At 40.1% G+C, this 23,510-nt stretch overlaps 1 protein-coding gene across 1 annotated transcript in view; it reads left to right on the top strand.

Moving 5' to 3' along the window:
• The window catches only part of gpr158b (G protein-coupled receptor 158b), a 107,436-nt gene that overhangs the window by 33,273 nt on the left and 50,653 nt on the right, over positions 1-23,510 (top strand). The window contains exon 3 of the mRNA XM_085439864.1: positions 16,862-16,964. Within this exon, the coding sequence (XP_085295990.1) occupies positions 16,862-16,964 (103 nt within the window). The remainder of the gene's footprint in view (positions 1-16,861; positions 16,965-23,510) is intronic.

The raw sequence follows: 23,510 nt of genomic DNA, 5'->3' as shown, positions 1-23,510 counted from the left end.
CGGTGGCATGAGAAGTATATTTCTTGAAAAACTAACCGAGCTCAAATATTCAAAGGGTTCTTTTTCCAAAGCCTATGTTAGCAATAGTTCATTTGTAGTGTAAAATAGTTTGTGTTAATTTATATTTGAGCAGCTCACATTCATCTGAGAAAATCCAAAGATCAGGTGTTTCCACATGATAAATAAAGCTTTTGGGCTTTCTGTGATTGGCAATGCAACCTTGAATTTAAGCCAAGTTTTCCAGGAAAATATTAAGGTCAAATTGAGCCCCCCACTTTCGACACACACACCCACGCACACACACATTTTGCCGAAAGTAAGATGCAATTATAAAATACTTTCTCACTTTGAGCACGCAGTCTGATCAAGGTAATCCATCAAAGTGAGACACGTCAAGCGACCATTTCACAGCCCTTTAATAGTGGCTGAGGAAAAAAAAAAGGCATCCTGGCCTTGGCCCCATTAAATTCTCTGGCTTTAGCTGTGTGTGTGTGTGTGCATGGGGGTATATAATTTTGCAGGAGCAGCTCTGGTGATGGGAGACATATGGAGCTGTGTGCTTGTGAGGCAGTTTAGAAGTCCTTGGTGACATTAATCTAGTTTTGATGGTCCATGTCAATCTTCTGCACGACATGCGTGTTTTCTGTATTATAGTCCTGGGAACTAGTTCTGAGAGATTTATAGGCAAATGCACAGAACCCCTGAAGTCCCGTAGAGTGATTTCGTTCAATCTTCTGTGCACGGGATAATAACTGCGGCAGGTTGTTCCACTTGTGAAATTTTAAATTCACCCATCGAACATTTCAAACGTTGCTTTTTCTTCTCACAAAACAGCAATACTATACCTTTCATACAAGGCCTAAAACATGTGCAATTAACATATTTTACAGGCTTGTTTGCTGTGTCTTACAATCCACTGGGGAACCAGAGACGGCTTCTGCTGTGAAAGCACAGTCGAATTTAATAAATGCAACGATTTGGATGCTGGGAGCCCAATAAAGATCTAAAAAAAAGCATCATATTTCATCCTTGCCTACCTCAGTGTCCCGGGGTATATGTTATCTTAATGAGTCTTCAATTCCTTTGGAATAAGCAAAAAAAAAAAAGAAGTTCATAATACATGCCTAGTCTGCTTCTGTGGCTGATATCCACCCATCCAAACATTTTGGCCATGATCCAGATTAATTCCTTTTTGGAGGAATAAAAAAAAGTGCCTCTTCCTGTGTTTTGTAGACTTTAATTCCACAGGTATGCTTATCTCCTGAGAGAGAAGACAGGCAAATAAACGCTCACAGATTTACTCCAGCAGTAGATGAACTGTAGCTTGCTCTGCCTCAGTTTGCAGTTTTAATACGTGCTGGGCTCCCATTGCTGTTGTGTATGGAAAACCTGATAAAACAAAGGAAGGGGTTTGCATGCAAATGGCATATTTTGAGAAAGCACCCTAATACTGTTGAAGGATTTAGTCACTCAAGCAGCAACAACACAATTGCTGGGACATTTGAAGTTAGAAACCCCCAGACCATGAAAGATGATTCATCTACCCACGGGGATGTAGAGAAGTCAAACACCTTTAATGCTACGTGTGTGTGTGTGTGTGTGCATGCCCAGGCTTTCTTTGCACCATGTGTTTGCCACTAAATTTACTTTATTTGCATAGATATAGTGAATCAGCTTTGCCACTTTTAGAGAGAGAATGAGACACTATCCTCTATTGCAAACCTATTTTTAGCTCGAGCAGTATGGCACGAGGGGTGACAGCGCTGGCCAGTTGGTTGTTTGCTCCACCACGTTGGTCCAAACTGAAATGTCTCAGCAGCACCGGATGCATTGCCATGAACATTTTAACAGGCACTCATGATCCACACAGAATGAATCATTTCAGCATGACCATAAAAGGATTTGACAAACATAAATTGTGCAACTGAAATCACATTCATTTAGTCAACAATAGCACTGTTATGTCTTACAAAACAGTAACGCAAGTAAAATGTGTAATATGTATTACACTATGCTACGAATATTTTACTAGATATTTTGTGCATCTTGCTTGTTGAGCTGTTATGCTGAAAATATTTTGAGCATAAACACTTAAAATCTTTAGATTGCTGAAATATCTGAAGATGATTTCTATCAAAATGAGATGTGTCTTTGGTGGGATGTGTTTAGTTTTATTTATTTATTGTCTACATCTGCATCTCATTACCCTCCTGTACCCAATTCCTGATTGCCTTCATGTGTATAAACAGCCTTGTCTGCATTTCAGTTTTTGTCAGATCGTCTGCTTTTGCCTTGTGGAAATCAACATTATATTCTTGGACTACCTTTTGTTTGCTGCCTTCTTTGGACAGGAACTACCAGTTTATGACCTCAAGGTGCTTTTATATTGTAAGGTGAAGACAAGAGCAACAATCAAATGACCACATCTGAGCAAGCACTTAGCAACAGTGGGAAGGAAAAACTCCAACTTTAAACTCTTTTAACAACTTTTAAGGGAAAAAAAACCGAAGAACCAGGCTCAGGGAGGGGCAGCCATCTGCTGCGACTGGTTGGGGATGATGGTAAGAAGACAGGACAAAAGAAACTCTGTACAAGAGAGATGGAAATTAATAACTAATGATAAGATGCAGAGTGGTGTATAAACACATAGTGAGTGAAAAAGGGGAGTGAACAAGAAACACAGCATCTTGGAAAACTCCCAGCAGTCTAGGCCTATTGCAGTGTTACAAAGGGAGGATTCAGGGTCAGGCTCTTCTACAGACGAGCAGCCTGAAAGCTGAAGGCTCTGCCTCTCATTCTACTTTTAAATATTTCAGGAACCACAAGTAAACCAGGATTCTGAGAGCAAAGGGCTCATTTGGAATGATATGGGATTATGACATCTTTAAGATAAAATGTTGTCCCTTTGAGTCCTGAATCTGCATTTGGATCCTGCAACCTTGAATTTCATGACATAAACAGACTGACCAATATACATGATAAACATGGAAACAGTGTCATGAATTACTGTACCATACTATCGTCTAAAACTGCTGAAGGATTCTGATGCCATGAACATTTCTTTTGCACTCATCTCTTTTCCTTCCCCATGCGTTTATATGCCACATTTTATTTTGTTAACTTTTGTCTACTTTTGTCTCTGTTTGTGTTTTGTCCTGTTTGTTGTTTAGTTGTCTCTCTGTGATCCTTTGCTCTCACTCACCAAGCAGATGGCTGGTTCCTGTTAAAAGAGAGGTCTTCTCACAAGCACCTGCTTGTAACGAATCATCAGATTCTTCACTGCAGGATCTTTACTTAACTATATGAAATGAGATGACTGTTGTTAACTAGCGTTATATATGTAAAAAAAAGAAAAAAGAAAAAAGAACGTAACATGTATATGATATAAGTTGTGATGAAATAAAAATAAAGATGGTAGAAAAGTTTGAGAGGGAAAAGAAAAAGGACTGAAAACACATAACATGCTACCAGGACATGGCACAAATGTCCTTGGTTTCCATCACTAAACCCAAAATAACTTGTAAGTATACCCATCTGGCACAGTTCACATTTTGAAGCAGTACCTGCTAAGTTCTATCAGTCACTCAGTCTGTAGCTCATAGGAGAAATGCCAGAAAGAGGTGAAGTCTCTGAGGTGTAAAGCTCACATACTGTTTTCCAAAAACAGAAAACATGGAAGCATCGTAACTCCCAGGTCTGTTTGTCTACACCGATGCACTGTGGAAGCAATGATTTACTGTACCTGTTTATTCTCTCAACCAGTGAACTTCAGTTCAGACATTTATATCCTCTGCAGATCATCCCTGCTGCTTGCTGCTCCCCAGTTTGGAGATTTGGGGCTATTTGTCAGCTTTATAAAACTGATCAGTGGGTTAGTTGAGAAGAAAGCCTTGGCATGCAGTTACTATCCTTACTTTAGAAAAAAATAAACAAAACATTATCCAAAATGACATGTTGTTAAAGTAGAGTTCAGCTAAACTGCCACATTTTAATATTTTTATACTAGATTTATATAACCTTTAATCAGAAATGCATTTCTCTGAAGCGTGGCTTTGTGCAAACAAATTACCAAATCGCCGTTACCTTGATCAGGTTGAATGTTGAAGTTGCAAGGTTGCAAATCTAATGATGCATTTTGTAGTCAAAATTAGTTTAAAAAAATATAATTATTTTTGAATTGTTAAGCACGTATTAGAAAGCTGAAACCTTTCTAATACGTGTATGGCTACATTCAGGGGGCAGTTAGCTTAGCTTAGCTTAGCTTAGCATAAATAGTAAAAGAGGGCTAAAAAGAGCTACTGTGTCCTTGTTTTTAAAAGATATACCTACAATCATCATTTAAAACAAATAATATCAAAGACACATCGTGTTTTATTTTACCTTTAACTTGCATAGTTAACTAGTGATGTTAAAAAAGTGAACTTTAGATAGCTATGCTAGTTTTTTTCTCCTGGTTCCACTAAATAAAGTGAAAACCGCAACTTACAACCAAAAGACAAATAAGTATTGTTCTCAAAAACACACTTCAAGCAGGAGTTGAGTTTTGAATAATATGAATATAAAATGAATTTGTCAGTGGCTGATTCATGGGCTGTGAATACAATCTGACTGTTCTCCACAGCAGCAGTCCCACGGGGGGATGCTGTTTTTTACCAGGCGTGCAACATAATACACTATTTATGAATGTTCATGTGAAATTTATTGCAGCTTTATTTGGTATAAGTATGTGCGCTCACATGAGTGTACAGTGTCCACACTGGTGCCTGTGTGTATGTGTGTTGTTAAGTGTGTTTAAGCTCCAGAAGGTCTCTAAGCCCATGTTGCTCCCACAGTCATAAATGCAAGCTGGAATTATGCAGGCGCACTTAAATTCTGCAAACAACCCTTAATTCTTAATTTAGATATTAATTAGTTTCCCTGTTACTTGGCAAGGGCCTGTGATTTCCCCTGACACCGGGCATGTTTGTAACTGGGACGTCTGCTGCTTTGTGCCGCAGAGAAACATGTAGGAGACTCAATAACACCAATGAAACAACTTTATTAACTGAGACCAAACGCAGCGGCCATGAGAAGAAACACATACAGTAGGAACTGTAAACTACTTTATTCAGATAGTGCCATCTGTGATAACTCCTGGGACCCATTATATGATTCAGATTCTTTGATTTTTCGTTTCAGTGATGGATGAAAACTCAGTGAAGCACTGAAACCCATGCGCAGTCTTCAGCATTATAAATTGTGCACCCTTTTCTCATGCTAGAACTGAGCCAGAGCTTAAATATATTTTGCTATAAGTGCAAATATTTCGGAAGCTCTACATAGCTTTACTACAATGGGAAGCTAATGCTTATTTTGAAGCCAGAATTGCTAAAAGCCTTAATGTTTGAAGAATACTTTCAACACAATAAAAGTGCCTCTAATTTTGATTTCATATTAGGAAAGACCTGGAGCAATTCCCTCTCCAAGCAGAAACAAGATGAAATTATACCTGCACATACTCGGCAGGATTCTCAGTCTGTGTGTCTCTGCCGCAGGCTCATTTTACTATGGCAGAAGTTTTGAACAAAAAAGAAAGAAAGACAAAAAAAACTACACTGAGGTATAAAATCTAATTTTTGAATACACAGTATTTTTCTTCTGCTGTCGAAAGTTAAAGGTGACTGCAGCAAGTTAATCTTTAGGTTCTTGGTTAAACAATAACTTGAGCAACTTATCCAAATATAGTCTGTTGCTAGGTAACATACAAGATTTGATCTGGGATGGTAGATCTGCTGTGGTAACACAGGGCTGCAATTACCCCTGAGCCACATGGGCACAATGTAAGCACCTTGTACTCTACTAACATTTTAGAAAGAAAGCTGTGTTATCTCAAATGCGTCCATTAAAATAAAGCAGCTGATCACTGAATACTTTATAGTATAAAATCTATTTGAGTTGAAACAACTTTGATAGAAAGTCTGATGACATATATACCTGTAGGTGATTGCATAAGACTCATCTGAACTAAAAAGCTTCTATAAAAACAAAATTTAAAAAAGCACACAACTTGATGCCAGATATCTAAAAGAATCTAAACTAACAGTATATACATTAAGAGAAAACACATGATTACATGTTTACTTTAAAGCATGTTTTTATTCTAATATTTTTAGTGCCACTGTTACAATTGTCCCCTGGGGGTGTTTGTTACTTAGTGTAAATTCTTGTGTTTAATGCATCATAAGACCGACTATGTAAATAATGGGGTTGGGTCACATATATTTTATGTGACAATGTTGTACGATGTCGTGTTGATACAGGGACACCAAATAACTTTTTATTAAATAAACTAAAACAGTCTGGGAATACATGAAGAAGAGGGCCGATTTCATGCATTGCCATTTTTAGATAACATCGGCTTAACTGGTTGGTGATTGCACTGAATTTATTTCACATTCTGCGACTGATTGCAACTTGTGGTGATTTAATAGTTGCCCAGAGCTCGAGGATGTTGCATGCTCACAACCACTTTTAATCGCAAGGCAAGTGCACAGGTCGCCTAATGAGAGGCAACCAAAATAGTTACAATTTGACTTGCTTGTTGACAGCTTGCAAATAATTGCTGTCTAACTTATAAATGCAGATGACTGCCAACATTTTGCCTTCAGTCTAAATGAGTCTTTGTCACTGAACACAGCTGGCTGCCAGTTGTATTCTGATTATATTCCTATACAACAGTAAGGTTCCCAAGTATAAATGTAATAATTAAATTTTCTGTCCATGTAGACGGCAACAGATACATGATTTTCGATTAGTTATCAAAGTTAAGTGCTTTATTATCAGAAAGAGATGGCATGTAATTACTAACTATCCCCCATTCAGTTCTTCCGCTGGTCCAGTTCAGGTTGGCAGGGCAAGTGGAGCCTATCCCACCTGTTTTAGCGTAAAAGGTGGATACACCAATCCAAGCCTGTGATGGACAGGACAACCACCTATGGCCAATTTAGTATCACTAGTTAATTTAATGTGCATGTCTTTGGATTGTGGGAGGAAGCTCGAGTACCAGGAGAGAACCAATCCTGTCTTTAAGTGATGACGTGATGAATCCTGCTTTCGGGCCCAAAGTACTCAGCATTTAATAAGGCTGTTGTGTGCTTAACATGTTTTGATGCGTTGTATCTTCTCCTATTTAATCCAACAAGCCCCTACAAACAGTCAGTGATCACTGTCGGCATCTCTCAGGTTTTATTACCTCTATTCATTTTAAAGCTCAGTTTTTAAAACCTTAAGATATAAGTACAGCTCAGCCCATGCAGCACTTTATTAATGACTGTTACGTCCCCTGGCTAGTCTAGGGGGTTGAAGGGACAAACATAAATGTGGATAGAAAAGGAGGAGCCAAGATGGTAATTCTAAAAGGTTTATTTAATACTGGTGATGGGGTTCAGACCGAGGTGTAACGTCAGGGAGAGCCAAGGCCAACATAACAAACAAAACATCCCTGACGTAGAAATAAAAGAAACTTACCTAACTCCAAAGAAACAAAATACATACAACCTATAACCATAACCTACCTAACAACACATAAACAGGAGAAAACAGGGTGTCAAAACAAAAGGCAGCTCTCCCCTACAAGCAGTCTGAACATGAAACAACAATGCTCACACAAACTACAAAGGCATGCAAGCCTTCACAAGTATGGCACCCAAAATGGCCAGAGGGCCCAGAAGCACAGCTCCACAGGCCTTAAGTAGTGCTCTGCTGATTACCAATTAGCCGGACTCTGCGCAACATCCAATCAGGACAGAGGAGGTGGAGCCTGGACAAAACAAAGGGTTAATAGCAGTGTTGGGACTAACGCGTTATTAAGTAACGCGTTACAGTAACTACGTTATTATTGTGGTAACGAGCACGGTAACTAGTTATTATGCTAAAATCAGGAACGCGTTACTCGTTACTGGGATTTAGATAGGGTCGTTACTCGTTACTTCGTGTGGTGGCTATCGCGGAGCTTCCACAGATTCAGTAACATTAGCAAGTGGTGAGGCCAGCAGGTGGATGAAGGAAAGGGGACGCAGAAGGAAAAGAGACCCGAGGCGGCCGCCGGTCGAAGTGTGAACTGAACTTCAGGTAAGAAGTTATGACCTGCAGTCTCTCTGGGTCAGATATGAACCAAGTTTAGGTGGAGTTTATTTTCGTTATTCTGACTTTTTCCGTACTGCGTGCTAGCTAGCATGACGGAGTTTCTATACAGCTGGGTGGTGCTATGAAGCTAATGATGTTGAACTTTATTTTGTTCATAAGTTATTAGAGTTGCCAACCGTCCCTTCTGGTATTCAGAGAAAATATTACGCGTTTCTTATTGAGGTGAAAAGGAACAGTTTGTCCCGGACTTCAGCTACAATGAAAAAGACACAAAGCTGGAGTTATTCTGTGTTTACGCTGCACAGCTGCCTCTTCTTCTCTCATCCTCTCCCCTCCCTCTCCTGTTTCTACTTCAATCATGAAACTGATCAATGATCAGCTGATCGGCTTTTCTCTCTTGTTTGTTTATCGCTCACTTTGTGCCAGAAAGAGGAAACCAGCGGATGTGGCGCTAAACAACAGCAGCACGTTTAAGCTTGATCAGCTGTTGTTAGAATTTATTTAATATTAATTTCTAGTATCAGCTGATGTTTGCTGGAGCCACAGCTGCAAAAAAGCTGCTGGTCATGATATGGTTTGGTTATCTGGTGAGAGGGAAACATGAAGATGAAACCAGGAGATGTCCTTACTGGATCATCAGAGCTGAACAGGTGATGGAGAAACAGGTTTACCTTTTAGGTGACATGAATGAGTTGAAGGGAAGTTATGAACTGTTTCTGAGAGACAAATAACACCAGGATCCTTTTTTAGGTAGCTGACAGCTGGTAACTGTGCAGGGGCGGGTCTCAAAGTGTTGCCAGGGGGGCAGGTAGGGCATTAAAAGGGAAAGGGGGGCACAAAGAAATACTTTTCTTTCTTATTCTCATTTAAAGTGTCTCGCTTTTAAAAAATAATTATCTGAATCTTACAACAAACGATTGATAGATTGATGCATATATACCATCAAAACAGTGTACATCACTGTCACAACAGTGTTTATTTTCATTCAAAGGCTTTATGATTTTTCCTATAATGGTGGGCCGGTCTCTAGTCAAAATGCCCGGGCCAATTTTCTGTCCCAGTCCAGCCCTGTATGCAGCTCATCTGCAGTCTGGTGTTGCCTACATCTTCCTATTCAGAAGACAGAATTTCTGAGTTCTGAGTACAATCGAAAGCACCACGACTGCAGTTTTTGTGTTGGATGTAAAAGGCGCACATGACTCTGTGACGTAGGCTAGAATCATGGCAGCAGTCAATGACGGTCCAGGCGTGGGATTTCTCTCGTGGAAATATGCATTATACATTATACATTATATTTTCCTTTCTATTGGTAGGTGGCACAGTGCACTTGTGGCAAGTAAGCAAGCTAGAAGACTGGCAAAGTTATGGAAGAAACACATTAACAAGAGAATTCTGAGTAAAACCAAAGTTACTTTCCCTAGTAACTAGTTACTTTGAAAGTAACGAGTAACTTGAAGTAACTGAGTTACTTTTGAGAGAAGTAACTAGTAATCTAACTAAGTTACTATTTTAAAGTAACTTACCCAACACTGGTTAATAGGGAGAAGAGACATCCTCCTGGGGGATGTAACAATGACTAACCTTGTATTGTGGATGGATTATCTCAGTTGTTCTCCTGACTGAAGATCGGTCCGTTTACAGCATCCTGCCACGCGATTGCATTTGTCCTTAACCATCGGGAACCCTCACATTAACTTTTATCGAGTGGAAAAAAAGTTAGCGTTCATCCTCCAGTTTCACTGTGTTTATGTTATGCTAACATAGCTGTGTCGCTAGTGATCACGTAGCACATCGTGATATACCAGCTACCCAAACTTCAGTTACCCTACAAAGGTCACTGCTGTTTATTTTCCTGTCTTCATTTATGTCAGAAGTGATAACAGAGCTGTATGTCTTAATTTGTTTTGGAAATCCCACAGTCAGAACATACATACAGAACATACAACATTAGGGTTGCCAACTCCCTGAAAAATAAATAAGGGACACCTCGTGGCCAGGGCCGGGCAACCCAGTTGTCTTCACCCTTCCCAGTGTGGTAGCTCTTTTTTTGTGTGTGAAATTATTTTTTAATCATTTGACTTGAATTTGATTTAAGCAGATGCATATTCTTTGTGATATGACCATATGGGAAACAAATGATCATTTAGCCATTTATTTTTAGCTCAAAATGACAACATTAATACAATAAAACAGGACTCTCTCTTAAACAGAAGCCTGTCATGCTTAACTTTTGAGAATATAAGTAAATCTTTCTTTAAAAGAACTCTGTCCTGCTTAACTTAAAATTATATAAATTAATAGAAAGCAATAGAACGAAAAACATTCTTGTAACAGTGCACATGTAGTGCATTTAGTACAATTGGCTTCAGTTGAGGTATTATTTCAGCTTTTCTAAAGCTAATCAGCTGCTCCTGTTTGTAAACCCACTTGTTCCCATGATTACGCATCTTAACTCATCATCATTATTCATCTATGTATTACTTTTATGTATTAGTCATCTATTTGTTGTAATCATCTATCCTTGCAGTTGTTTATTACACAAAATAAATTATATTATCACAGTTCTGGCCACATAGCGCTGATATTCACTGCACATGCCCATATTAACCTTAACCAGAGGGTTTAAAAAAAAACAAACCAGTGTTTACATACCATATCTGCTTCTGCCGTGGCCTGGTGGACAAAAAATTGGTTAAGGGTTCCCCGAGCTTTCACGCCCCTCATGTTCTTCATGTGCCCACCATTAGAAGCATGCCTATGGAAAAAGTGCGCCGGCACACAGTGCAGTACGCTTTATAGGTGTTATCGTGCACTTTTCCAGCCAGGTGTTTTCCTTTTCCCATTCCTCCCTGTACTTTTGCAGCCTTTTTTTTTTCTTTCTCTGAGTGATCAAACATTGCTGCTCTAATGCTGGGCTTACACTGTGCGATTTTTGGCCCATTTTGAGCCGATTTTTGAGTCGTGCGACCGATTTGGCGATCGGCCCGATTTTGGCCTTCATCGTGCGTCGTGTAGTATACGTGGGGTAACGAGAAGCGATTAACACCTCACGACCAGCTCCCGATCATCAATCGCTCGTGAGGGTGTCACCGCAGCTGCTCACACTGCTCACGCGCAAACACGTAAACGTCTGTGAAAAAGACGGAGCAGCAAGGCTGTGCAGCGTGTGATCTGGACACAAGCGATGGAGGCACAACTTGTAGAACTTTGGAAAGCTCATCCGAGTCTTTTCGATGTGGCATCACAAAATTATCACGACCACAACAACCGTGAAAATAGTTGGATCGACACTGCTGCTCAATCACAGCTGCCTGATCAATGTTTTTCATTAGCAATTTAGCAAAGTTGATGGTGGTGGTGTGTCTGTGTGAGTGAAAGACGGAGAGAGAGAGCGAGCAAGCGACAGATTTTCTGTTATAACCAGTGTTGGGACTAACGCGTTATTAAGTAACGCGTTACAGTAACTACGTTATTATTGTGGTAACGAGCACGGTAACTAGTTATTATGCTAAAATCAGGAACGCGTTACTCGTTACTGGGATTTAGATAGGGTCGTTACTCGTTACTTCGTGTGGTGGCTATCGCGGAGCTTCCACAGATTCAGTAACATTAGCAAGTGGTGAGGCCAGCAGGTGGATGAAGGAAAGGGGACGCAGAAGGAAAAGAGACCCGAGGCGGCCGCCGGTCGAAGTGTGAACTGAACTTCAGGTAAGAAGTTATGACCTGCAGTCTCTCTGGGTCAGATATGAACCAAGTTTAGGTGGAGTTTATTTTCGTTATTCTAACTTTTTCCGTACTGCGTGCTAGCTAGCATGACGGAGTTTCTATACAGCTGGGTGGTGCTATGAAGTTAATGATGTTGAACTTTATTTTGTTCATAAGTTATTAGAGTTGCCAACCGTCCCTTCTGGTATTCAGAGAAAATATTACGCGTTTCTTATTGAGGTGAAAAGGAACAATTTGTCCCGGACTTCAGCTACAATGAAAAAGACACAAAGCTGGAGTTATTCTGTGTTTACGCTGCACAGCTGCCTCTTCTTCTCTCATCCTCTCACCCTCCCTCTCCCGTTTCTACTTCAATCATGAAAACTGATCAATGATCAGCTGATCGGCTTTTCTCTCTTGTTTGTTTATCGCTCACTTTGTGCCAGAAAGAGGAAACCAGCGGATGTGGCGCTAAACAACAGCAGCACATTTAAGCTTGATCAGCTGTTGTTAGAATTTATTTAATATTAATTTCTAGTATCAGCTGATGTTTGCTGGAGCCACAGCTGCAAAAAAGCTGCTGGTCATGATATGGTTTGGTTATCTGGTGAGAGGGAAACATGAAGATGAAACCAGGAGATGTCCTTACTGGATCATCAGAGCTGAACAGGTGATGGAGAAACAGGTTTACCTTTTAGGTGACATGAATGAGTTGAAGGGAAGTTATGAACTGTTTCTGAGAGACAAATAACCCCAGGATCCTTTTTTAGGTAGCTGACAGCTGGTAACTGTGCAGGGGCGGGTCTCAAAGTGTTGCCAGGGGGGCATGTAGGGCATTAAAAGGGAAAGGGGGGCACAAAGAAATACTTTTCTTTCTTATTCTCATTTAAAGTGTCTCGCTTTTAAAAAATAATTATCTGAATCTTACAACAAACGATTGATAGATTGATGCATATATACCATCAAAACAGTGAACATCACTGTCACAACAGTGTTTATTTTCATTCAAAGGCTTTATGATTTTTCCTATAATGGTGGGCCGGTCTCTAGTCAAAATGCCCGGGCCAATTTTCTGTCCCAGTCCAGCCCTGTATGCAGCTCATCTGCAGTCTGGTGTTACCTACATCTTCCTATTCAGAAGACAGAATTTCTGAGTTCTGAGTACAATCGAAAGCACCACGACTGCAGTTTTTGTGTTGGATGTAAAAGGCGCACATGACTCTGTGACGTAGGCTAGAATCATGGCAGCAGTCAATGACGGTCCAGGCGTGGGATTTCTCTCGTGGAAATATGCATTATACATTATACATTATATTTTCCTTTCTATTGGTAGGTGGCACAGTGCACTTGTGGCAAGTAAGCAAGCTAGAAGACTGGCAAAGTTATGGAAGAAACACATTAACAAGAGAATTCTGAGTAAAACCAAAGTTACTTTCCCTAGTAACTAGTTACTTTGAAAGTAACGAGTAACTTGAAGTAACTGAGTTACTTTTGAGAGAAGTAACTAGTAATCTAACTAAGTTACTATTTTAAAGTAACTTACCCAACACTGGTTATAACCTTCATTTTATGGAGGCACAGTGTGCGCACTCAGGTCGCATCAGAGCATCGGGCCGTATAGTGTGAGACCTGCATCGTGACCTACCAACTTCTAATCCCTGTGAGTCAATCGTGCAGTTTGAGCAGGAGCTGAATAACGTGACTGAAAAAAATCGCACAGTGTCTGCCCAGCTTTAGGTGTACTGTCATCCGAGACTTGCACCGCAGTGTCGGCGTTTGTTTCCCTGTTGGCCATGCTTCTTTTTGTGGTCATCTGTTGTCTTCCGGTATTTTCTCCGCAAGTGACTTTTCCTCGACCAATGAGATGAGCGGTAATCTGAATTGTCATACTCGAATTGTCATAAGTGTGCTGTCAGCTCATTGGTCACAAAGCAGGAGAGGGGCTGGGAATTATGTTTTCAAACAAAGCGTTAATTCCATAAACATTTATAGACTACTTTTGATTCTCACTGTATTACGGGACAAAGTGCGTCCCTTATTAGCTCAATACGGGACGTGTACTTTTGTTTCTAAATACGGGACGATTCCGTATTTTAAGGGACCGTTGGCAACCGTATACAACATACAATATTATATATAGATAAAGACAGGGCTCTAGAGTGCGACCAATTTGGTCGCAAATGCGACCAAATTTTTCAGTGGTGCGACTAAAAATAAATATTTGGTCGCACAGGTGCGACCAACTGTTCCGGTAACAAAAAAAAAATCTCTGTAACTCTCCGTGTGGTCAACAACAGACACACATTATGCCCCTATCGTGGACTAAACCAATCAGAGATAGTCAGGGGCGGGACCTCTCTGATTGGCCGTGGTCCAGTTGAAAGTGCAGGTGGAAGAGAGAGGTGAGTAGCTTGAATAAAGCGATATCAATTCATTAACGGATTCCACACAAAGACCCAAACACGGAGCGGACCCAACACATCAGAATCAGCTTCGTCTTTCTCGGCTTTCTCACCCGACGGCCTGAACACGGACACGCTGTCGGAGCTTAGCGATTCTTCGGGTCCGCGCTGTGTTTACGTCTTTTTGTGCTGATTCTGAGCTGCAGGTTTTGCCTCTCTCCAACCAAAATTCACCGAGCCTGCAGCAAAAGAAGCAGCAAACTGCGCTTCACATTTGATCAATGTCGTCATGAATTCCCTCTGACTTTTGCTGTTTTGCTTCCACCACGATAAAAATCACACTTCCTGCACAGCTCTCTCTCTCTCTGTACTTCAGGAACAGTTTCCCGTCTCAAATCTGTTTTCTGCATTATTCATTCGCTTATTACCCACCAGTCTAGCGTTGTTTACAGCGCTTTTTCTTTTTTCACTTAAATGACCTCGGACAAGAAAGCCTAATTTCTGCTGTTCAATACTGAAGAAATTTAAATTTCTTAAAATTATGCAAAATTGCAGAATATTTTTAAGGTTATCTGCTATAAAAAGCCAGACCAGGAAAATCTCCTTCATGTTTTCCTGTGTTTTATTCTCAGTTACTTTCACACAAAGGCATCTGCTGTGATTTTCACAATTCTGATGAAGTCTCATGTGTATCAGTGCTGATAAATGATCAGAATTATAATATTTCTGACTGTCTGAGGCTAAATTGAATCAAATCAGGACTTTGAGAACCGGAATTGAATAGATTATAGAAATCAGTGATGATACTCAGCCCTAGTGAGCAGCCTAGGCCTGAGAGAAGTGGATGTACTGTAGCTGTGGGTAATAAGAAAAGATCAAAAGAACTATTGATAACTTTTTTGTTAAGTTAAGGCCTGATCTGTCTGAAATTCATAGCCAGTGCTCTGACACGGTGCCATCAATATTTGAATGCTGAAAAAGCACAGTGTATCCAGAAAACACATTATATGCTGCAGTAAATGCACTGCCCAAGTGTCCCCTCTCCCCACGGCCTTTCAGCAGCAGACAGCAGCAAACAGGTCGTCAGAGGAGGCCGAGATGATGATTAAGTTTTTAACATTTTCTACAATATTGACAAAGCACTTTAAGCACAAGTTTGTTAGTTAATAATTTAGAAATTAATATTGTCTGTATGGACTTCCCCCCCAAAGAAAGTGCACATGTAAAACTGCGGTGTTAAGCGATGCGGTTGAAAAATTTGAGTGCGCCTAACTTTTGTGCCGGTACGCCTAAATTTTTAAAGTTAGGTGTACCGGTGCGCCCATGTCAAAAAGTTAGTCTAGAGCCCTGAAAGACAAGAACTAACAGACTTAAAAACTCCTTTGTCCCACACGCCATCAGACTGTTTAACTCCTCTCTGGAGGGGAGAGGGAGGGGAAACAGGAGGACAAAGGAGGGGGGAACAACTAAGCTGTAGTGCCTCTTCACCTCACTGTGCAATACCTTTTGTGCAATACTTTTGTAAATAGTCAACGGTGCAATAGACTCAATACTTGAAATGTGCAATTCACTTGTATTTTTATTTTTATTCCTATTTATTCTATTTATCCCCTTCGTATATTTTATTTATATTGTCTCTGTATTTATATATATATGTGTGTGTGTGTGTATATATATATATATATATATATATATATATATATATATATATATATATAATATTCTGTAACTCTGTAACTTCTGTCGGTGCTGTGCTTTTTTGGAAATCGAATTTCCCAGAGGAACCCACCCGAGGGATTAATAAAGTTCTATCTAATCTAATCTAATCTAGAAGAAGCTAGCGAGCTAACTCCCTGCTAACTTCTAACGCTGTTAAATTTCATAAATTCAGTTTTCATGGATGCCTGGATGTTAAACCTAATTGTTACACCTGGTAAAGCAGCCACACTGATCATTTTATTACAGATGAAAGAATTTAGACAGTTTTTAACTCTCAGTGATGCCGCAGTGATTGTGTGACTTAGGGACATCAGACTTAAAGGCCGGATGCAGGCACAGGAAGAACGTGTCAGCTCCACACAGAAAGGCCCCAGCTGGCACATCTGAACCCAGGACCTCCTTGCTGCACCACTGACTTGATAACTTTGCAGATAATTTTTCTAGAAGTTAATAAACAATCTTATTGTATAACTTTAGCTGGAACTAGTGAATTTGGATCTTTTATTGCCTAAAAGCGTTGCTGATGTTTGCTGATCAGATAATCTATTCTCTAACTAATCATTTCAGCTTCAGGGGAAAAATAGATTCATACTTGCATCTGTTTTTATTATTGCAGTGTGTGTGTGTTTTGTTATGGTTCTGACATCGAAAATACCAGAGAGAATTTATGATTTTACGCCCACTTGCTTTTGGATTCAAGAAGCAAACAGAGCTGAGTCGGCTGAGCGATCATCTTCATCCTCCTCCATCCTATTGTTTTATGTTCACGTAATTTCCTCCACCAGCTCCTCGCTCTTAGTCATGCAACTCCTTCCTGTGATAATCCTGTTGATTACAACCAGAGGAAAGTGATTTTTCTTTTTTGTTCTAAACTAATCTCCACCTGTCTCTGTCTGTTCTTTTTCCTCCAGTGCACTCCCATTGTTGGCCATGGATTTGTGTTGGACAAGTACAAGTGCCAGTGCAGGAGAGGATTTTACCATCCGAGCCGAGTGGCGCTCAATGGCTTTAAAAGTAGGTTACAAAGCTCTCTGTAATAATAATAAAAAAATGCATATTGCAGTGAGCTGTCAGATCAAAACTTTGAGTCTTGCAAAAGCAAGCTTCTGGGAATTATGGAAAAAAGAGGAAAACAACCACCTTTTTTGAGCTGACAGTCACACATTTTGTTTGAAATTATTGTTACAGCTTTGAAGGGGTATCCTGGGGTTTGTGAGGTTATGAAACCTCAAGCTCCAGTCAAGGGAGTTTGACTGCTCTTATGTTGAAATGTCTACTACGTTTCTATTCTGAGCTCCAGTGGGAGCCACAGGTGGCATTCGAATCACAGACCTGTTGGATTGTGTGACGGCTGCGTAGATGTAGAACACAAGGTGGAATAAATTAGAATAAATGTTTAGTTACATTTTATTTGACCATTTGCCAGACGGTTACTGTTGCTATGCCTGTCAGGTTTTTTGTTCTTAAAGGGCGTACGGTGGCAGTGTCACAGTGTGGAGTAGAGAGGACCTAATGCAAGACTCTGCACACTGAGGCAAGCCTTTGTGGCCGATGAAAAGTGCCATATGAAACATGAACATGCAACCAAAACCAGAAACCAAGGTGCAAAAATAGGAGGAAACCTAACAGATGTTTTCACAAAGAACAAAACTTTATTAAGTACAACTGTTCAACTGCTCCTTCACAAATATTTAATCAACTGACCAGAGCAACTCAATGCATTTAGGCATGTAGACACAATCAAGACGAGCTGGTTAAAGTAGCATTTCACAAACTGCTGATCTACTGGGATTTTCCTGCATAGTTGTCTCTAGGAAAAGTATCATAAATAACCACCTCTTACAACAGTGCATGCAGAAGAGCATCTCTAAATGCACAGCACATTCAAACCTTGAAGCACATGCAGAAGAAGACCACACCAGATGCCACAAATACGAATTCAAACAGGATCGCCAAAATGGGAGACTGGAAAATTATTGTCTGGCTTCATGATTCTCAGTTACTGATGCAACTTGGTTGGAATTTTGAGTAAACGACGTGAAACCAGTGATCCATTTTGCCCTGTATCTATCCATGGTTCAAGCTGCTGCTGGTGGTGTAATTGTGTGCAGGGATGTTTATCAGCACGCTTTTGGCCCCTTAATAGCAACTGAGCATTATTTAAACACCACCTGAGCATTGTTGCTGACCACATAGATCCCTTTATGAACACAGTGTCCCCATCTGCACAAATCGCAAAGCTCTTAAACTGACTTTTTGAACAGGGCAGTGAGTTCACTGCACTCAAATGACAGATCTTAATCTAGTAGAGCACCTCTGGGGTGTGGTGTCAATCTGACGTAAATCTGCAGCAACTGTGTGACGCTATCATGTCAATATGGACCCAGATCTTTGAGTGATGTTTTCAGCTCCTTGTTGAATCTGTGCCACAAAGAATTAGGAAAGTTCTGAAGTCAAAAGGGATCCAATCAGGTGCTAGCAGGTTTGACCTAATAAAGTGACAAGTGAGTATACACAGAGGTCTGATTAGGCAATAGACATAAAATGGGAAAGCCACAGGTGTGCATAATCACCACAGGTGAACGTAATCAAGGCAATCAGACAGACAGGAAACATCTAACCTAGACATGGGAAAAAAAACCTTCATAGTAAAACAGCAAATAAGAGAACTAATACAGATGTAAATACTAACTCTTAATGAGACGTCAAACTAGGGAACAAACAGGAACCAAGGCAGAAACAGAGAAGGGAAATCCAACGAAAACACAAATCAAACTTTAAACTCTAACAGCAAAACAGAAACCCAAGCTTGAGACAGAAACTCAAATTCAGAGCAAACCCTGGCAGTTTGACAGTTTAGCTCCTCTGAAACAGCATCTTTGACCTCAGATGGCCGTAAATGAAATAAGAAAGCTGTATAAGCATATTACAGGGAACATATTTATTTTGTTTTCTATTGATTCTAAGCTCAAAATAATCATATATCATATACTGAGCCTTAGTTTATCCTGTGTCTGAAACTATTTGTTTCAGCTCGCTTCAATCACGCTTTCTTTGAATCAGCTGCCCTTTTTAAAACAAAAGGTTTGAACAGCAGGAGGGGTGGGCTACTGTGTTGTGTGCCTGAGATGATCACTTTAAAGATATCCAATCTCACTGACATGATACAGAGCCAAGATTAGAGCGCTTAGAACAGTCTGAAGTCTGAGCTTCTGGCTGTGATCACATTATTTGGCATTTTGGTCATGTTTAATATGTGCATCCATCATTGTTACAGAATGACAGAAAATAAGGAAAAGCATGACGTCTGTTTTATGTAGCTGAAAGCACATAGCTAACAGTTACCTACCTGATATGATGCTGAAAGATTATGACCGGTGCTTGTGGACCAAGAAAAAAGGGTCTCACCAGTTGCTCATGCAGTCACTCAGCACATCCAGACTTCTAATAATAGAGATTCAGAGACAGTAAAATTATAAAAAACTGTCTTGTAAATTTCAATAAAGATGCTTAAAATAAAAAGTTTGCTAAAAACACATTTGTCTTTTACCTGATAGCGATGCCAATATTTCTTCTTTTTTAGTGTGCTCTTGTTGCTTCTTGTTGAAAACATTCAACATTTAACAAACTAAAGATGCATTTAAAAGGATGCTTGCAAATAAGAGTTGAGATATAATGAGAAAGGAGTTTTGTTAATGTAACACTGTCCAGCTCTGCTTTGGGTGGAATTTGTAATGTGCTGGGTTCAATAAATAGGAGGAGAGAGCTGCGATAATTCAATAACCCCCAAAATCTGAGATTAACAAAAGATTATGTAACACCCGATGAAGGCAAATGAGACCTCAAAAGCACAACTTATGAGCAAAAATCAGTCTTTACAAGTTTCACTGCACAAATTCCCAGTCCAAGCAATCAGACGTCAGAGTATGTTAGGAGCAGGCAAGCAAGGGTCAGCCTAGAAAACTAGCAAATTTTAGGTTTTACAGAGAGAATGAGCAAAAGGCAGAGAATGAATTCCCTGCAACAATCTACAAAGGAAAACTGGCATAGAGGAAAAGTAACATATGGAGCAAATACGAAAAGGTGAAAACAAGGTCCAGGTAACACAGTTCAGGGAACAACATATTGTAGGTAAAACACACAAAGGCAGGAAGACTGAAAAACAAGAGAGACGAGTTTCTCAAAGTAAAAGACAAAACAAGTGAATAAAAACACAGAAAAAGGGGGAAAGAGAAGGGGAAGATTTGATAGATGAATTATTTTATTTTATTCTAATGCAATCACAAAGATTAACACATATATACTAGGGGTGCAACGATATTCGTATCGATATTGAACCGTTCGATACAGTGCTTTTGGTTCGGTACGCATATGTATCGAACAATACAACATTTGTAATTTATTTTATCAACTTTCCTTCTGACGATGCTGTCTGTGTTGAGCGCTCAGTGAATCTGCGTTCGACTACTCCGCCTAGGCTGCACTGTCGAGCGCAGATCCACTGAGCGCTCCACACAGACAGCATAGTCAGAAGGAAGAGCGCAGGGCACCTCCCCCACCCTCATTCAGATCTGGCGTTTGGAATTATTTTGGTTTTCATGTGACGTATGACCCTGAAGGTAAGCGAGTCATGGACTAAAGTAAAACAGTATGTTGGATGTGCCATGCAATGCTCAATTACATGGGTGGGAACTAGTGTGTTAGCGCAGTTAGCTCGTTAACGTGTTGGCCGTCTAGCCCCATGCACGGGGCGATCGGCGGTAGCTCGTTAACGGAGATTTGCCGTGTTGTGGCGTTAAGGTCATTTCAACGAGATTAACCTGAAAGCACTAGTGGGAACACAACGAATATGACTGCACATTTACGCCGACATCATCCTAGTGCAAAGACAAAAACAACAAGCATGCTACTAACTTTAGCCGAGTCATTTAGACAGCTGTTAGCACATGATTCTCCTTATGCTGCTGAGAATATAGCCCAGAAGAAGCGGATAGTATAGCTTTTATTTTGGAAAGAGACATTTCTCTGTAATAAACTCTCTTTTCCAAAGATGCATGATTCCTCAATCAGATACAGGGCTTGCAATATCGCTAGCCCGACGTCCCGGAGCTAGCGATTTTTTCAGTCGGGCTACCAAAATCTATCTCTGCCCTGCCCGTTGGGCTATTGTAGGAAGGAAAAATATATGTCAATGCTTTTGCATTCTTTCAGAAATGTAGCTGGGTAATTATGTCATTGGCATCGGTGAGCCACTGTCAATATGTGACATATTGAAATCGCGTTTGAATTTGCGCTTGTTTTTTTGCTTTCACTTTGCAATCGTGCGAACTGTGTATAGAGAGCGACAGCACTGATCTGTGAGTGATGATAATTTGCGCACCAATTCCTCTGACATCGTCTTATTAATCGTTAGCTTATATGCAAACATGACAAGTGAAATCTCCCGCAGCAAGCTTAAACATGTGAGAGGTTGATCACGCAGAGAATCGCTGAGCTTATGTGAGTGCGCGTGTAAAAGCAGCAGGATATATATTTTAGTTCTGCTGAGCCAAATAAGACAGGTCAGGGTGAAGAAGTGACAGCCAAAGAAAAGCTTACCACAAAACGGAGAAGTTATGACAAATCAGACTATAAGGCAAAAAGAAAGTGCAGCTTTATGGTTTCATGGACAAAAGAATTTCTGTGGCTGCAATATGACGAGCTAAATAACCAGGGCTGCACATAAGTGGTCCGCAGGTGCGCATTCGCTGTCAAAATAAAAAACACGCACAAGGGTTAGGGTTAAATTTAAAAACTGTACTTTTGAGTTAAAATATATATTTATAATTTTAATAAATGACAAATTAAAAAGGCATGAACATTTTTTTTGTATCGAAAAAATATCGAACCGTGACACCAAAGGATCGAACCGAACCGAACCGTGAATTTTGTGTATCGTTGCACCCCTAATATATACATATTAGGACTGTAACAATGTGCATGCAATAAGAACAAAAATAAGGAGCACCAAAAATGTCATCATAAAGCTCAACTCGTAATGGAAGCATTACACAGCGAAAGACAGCAAGAAGCACTAGTTAGCCAGGTAAGTTTCCAGCCTCAGAGCACATAAACACACTGTTTCATTTACTTCATTCCTTTTAAGTCTAGTGTCTGGTTTTCCAACTAATCAGGACACAGGACACAACCTTCTGCATTCCTTGCACACTAAAGTATATCTCCTAACAGAACACTATGCACATTTCTGAGATATATGAGGAAATCTTAAGCTTTATGGGGCGTTTGCTACGCTGCATATGGACAATTGACGTTCAGGAGAGCAGTTTAGAGAACAGTAAGCTGTTATTGCCTGTCCTACAGCTCTGGCAATCGATCTTATTTTCCCAATATTCCTTATTTTTCATTCAGGTGCGAGAAACAAGAAAAGAAAAACTAAATTTGCACACCCTCTTGGCCTTGGATCATTTCTCTGCTGATGTTCTGCTTTTCAGACTTGCACTTTTCAACTATATCGTTAACTTTAGCCCCCCCGATCGTGCTTTGGGTTTGAATGTCGGTTTTCTTGACTGAAAGCGCTGCAGTGTCCTCGGACAGAAAGCCTGGCCCTGATGAGCAATATAATCATTCAACTGCGGTGGTTCTCATCCCCGACTCCAACAATGCAGCACCCCAGGGGGGTTGATATGCTAAGCTGGAGCTTTATTATAATGCAGTGTGATGAAGGATGTAGTCAAAATGCTCAGTCTGTGAAGAGACTCATCTTCCAAACCCCATGCAGATCACCTCTTTAAAAATCGCTGTGACTCAGATTGCATTGCAGTTGCAACCCTGATTTCCACTTGTGGAACATCAGTCTTAGTCTTTGTGCAGCTACACACAAAGAGACCCAAAGCAAGAAATTTGAGTATACAATTTATGCACTACAAATGCAAATGCCTAAAGCGTGCAGTGAGCTTTGCAGCAGCCTCAATGAACTGAAGAAGCTGTGCAAGTACAGTTTTGCAAAATTAATAAATAAATAAATAAAATTACAAAAATCAAACAACGTTAGGGAGAAAAACCAACAGTTGTGAAGAATGTACAAACTGAAAAGCACTTTTTACTTGCAGTAGTTTAAGTGGTTTGGAAGGACCGCCTGTGCTCAAACTGAGAGCCGTGGTATCACTGTGAACATCTGGCCCCTGTGACAGATGTGTGAAAAATGAACCAAGCTTTCTTCTGTCTGCCTTCAAGCCACTGTGAGAATGATTCGATCTTCAAATCAAACAAAAGACAATGCAAACACAAATTTATGATACAAAAATTTTAGATAACACGCACACACTAGTGCTGCCACAAACCATTATTTTGATAGTCGACTAGTCACCGATTATTTTTGCAATTAGTCGACTAATCAGATCATGCACCCATTGGACGTAAAACCTACAGCTTATTGCACCAGCATGCATTTGCTTTCATATAACAATCATTAGCTTACAGCTTGAAGTGTTTAAGGTATGTGCTAGCTGATTGCAGATTGTCTCGGTGGAGTTTAATAAAATTAGCCGTCTGCTCTTTGCT

This window comes from Copadichromis virginalis, linkage group LG18 (genome assembly GCF_057382275.1).
Source record: "Copadichromis virginalis isolate Kocher_CV1m ecotype Utaka linkage group LG18, C_Virginalis_male_GT1.1, whole genome shotgun sequence".
Taxonomy (NCBI): domain Eukaryota; kingdom Metazoa; phylum Chordata; class Actinopteri; order Cichliformes; family Cichlidae; genus Copadichromis; species Copadichromis virginalis.
This window is presented reverse-complemented; position numbering and strand designations above follow the sequence as displayed.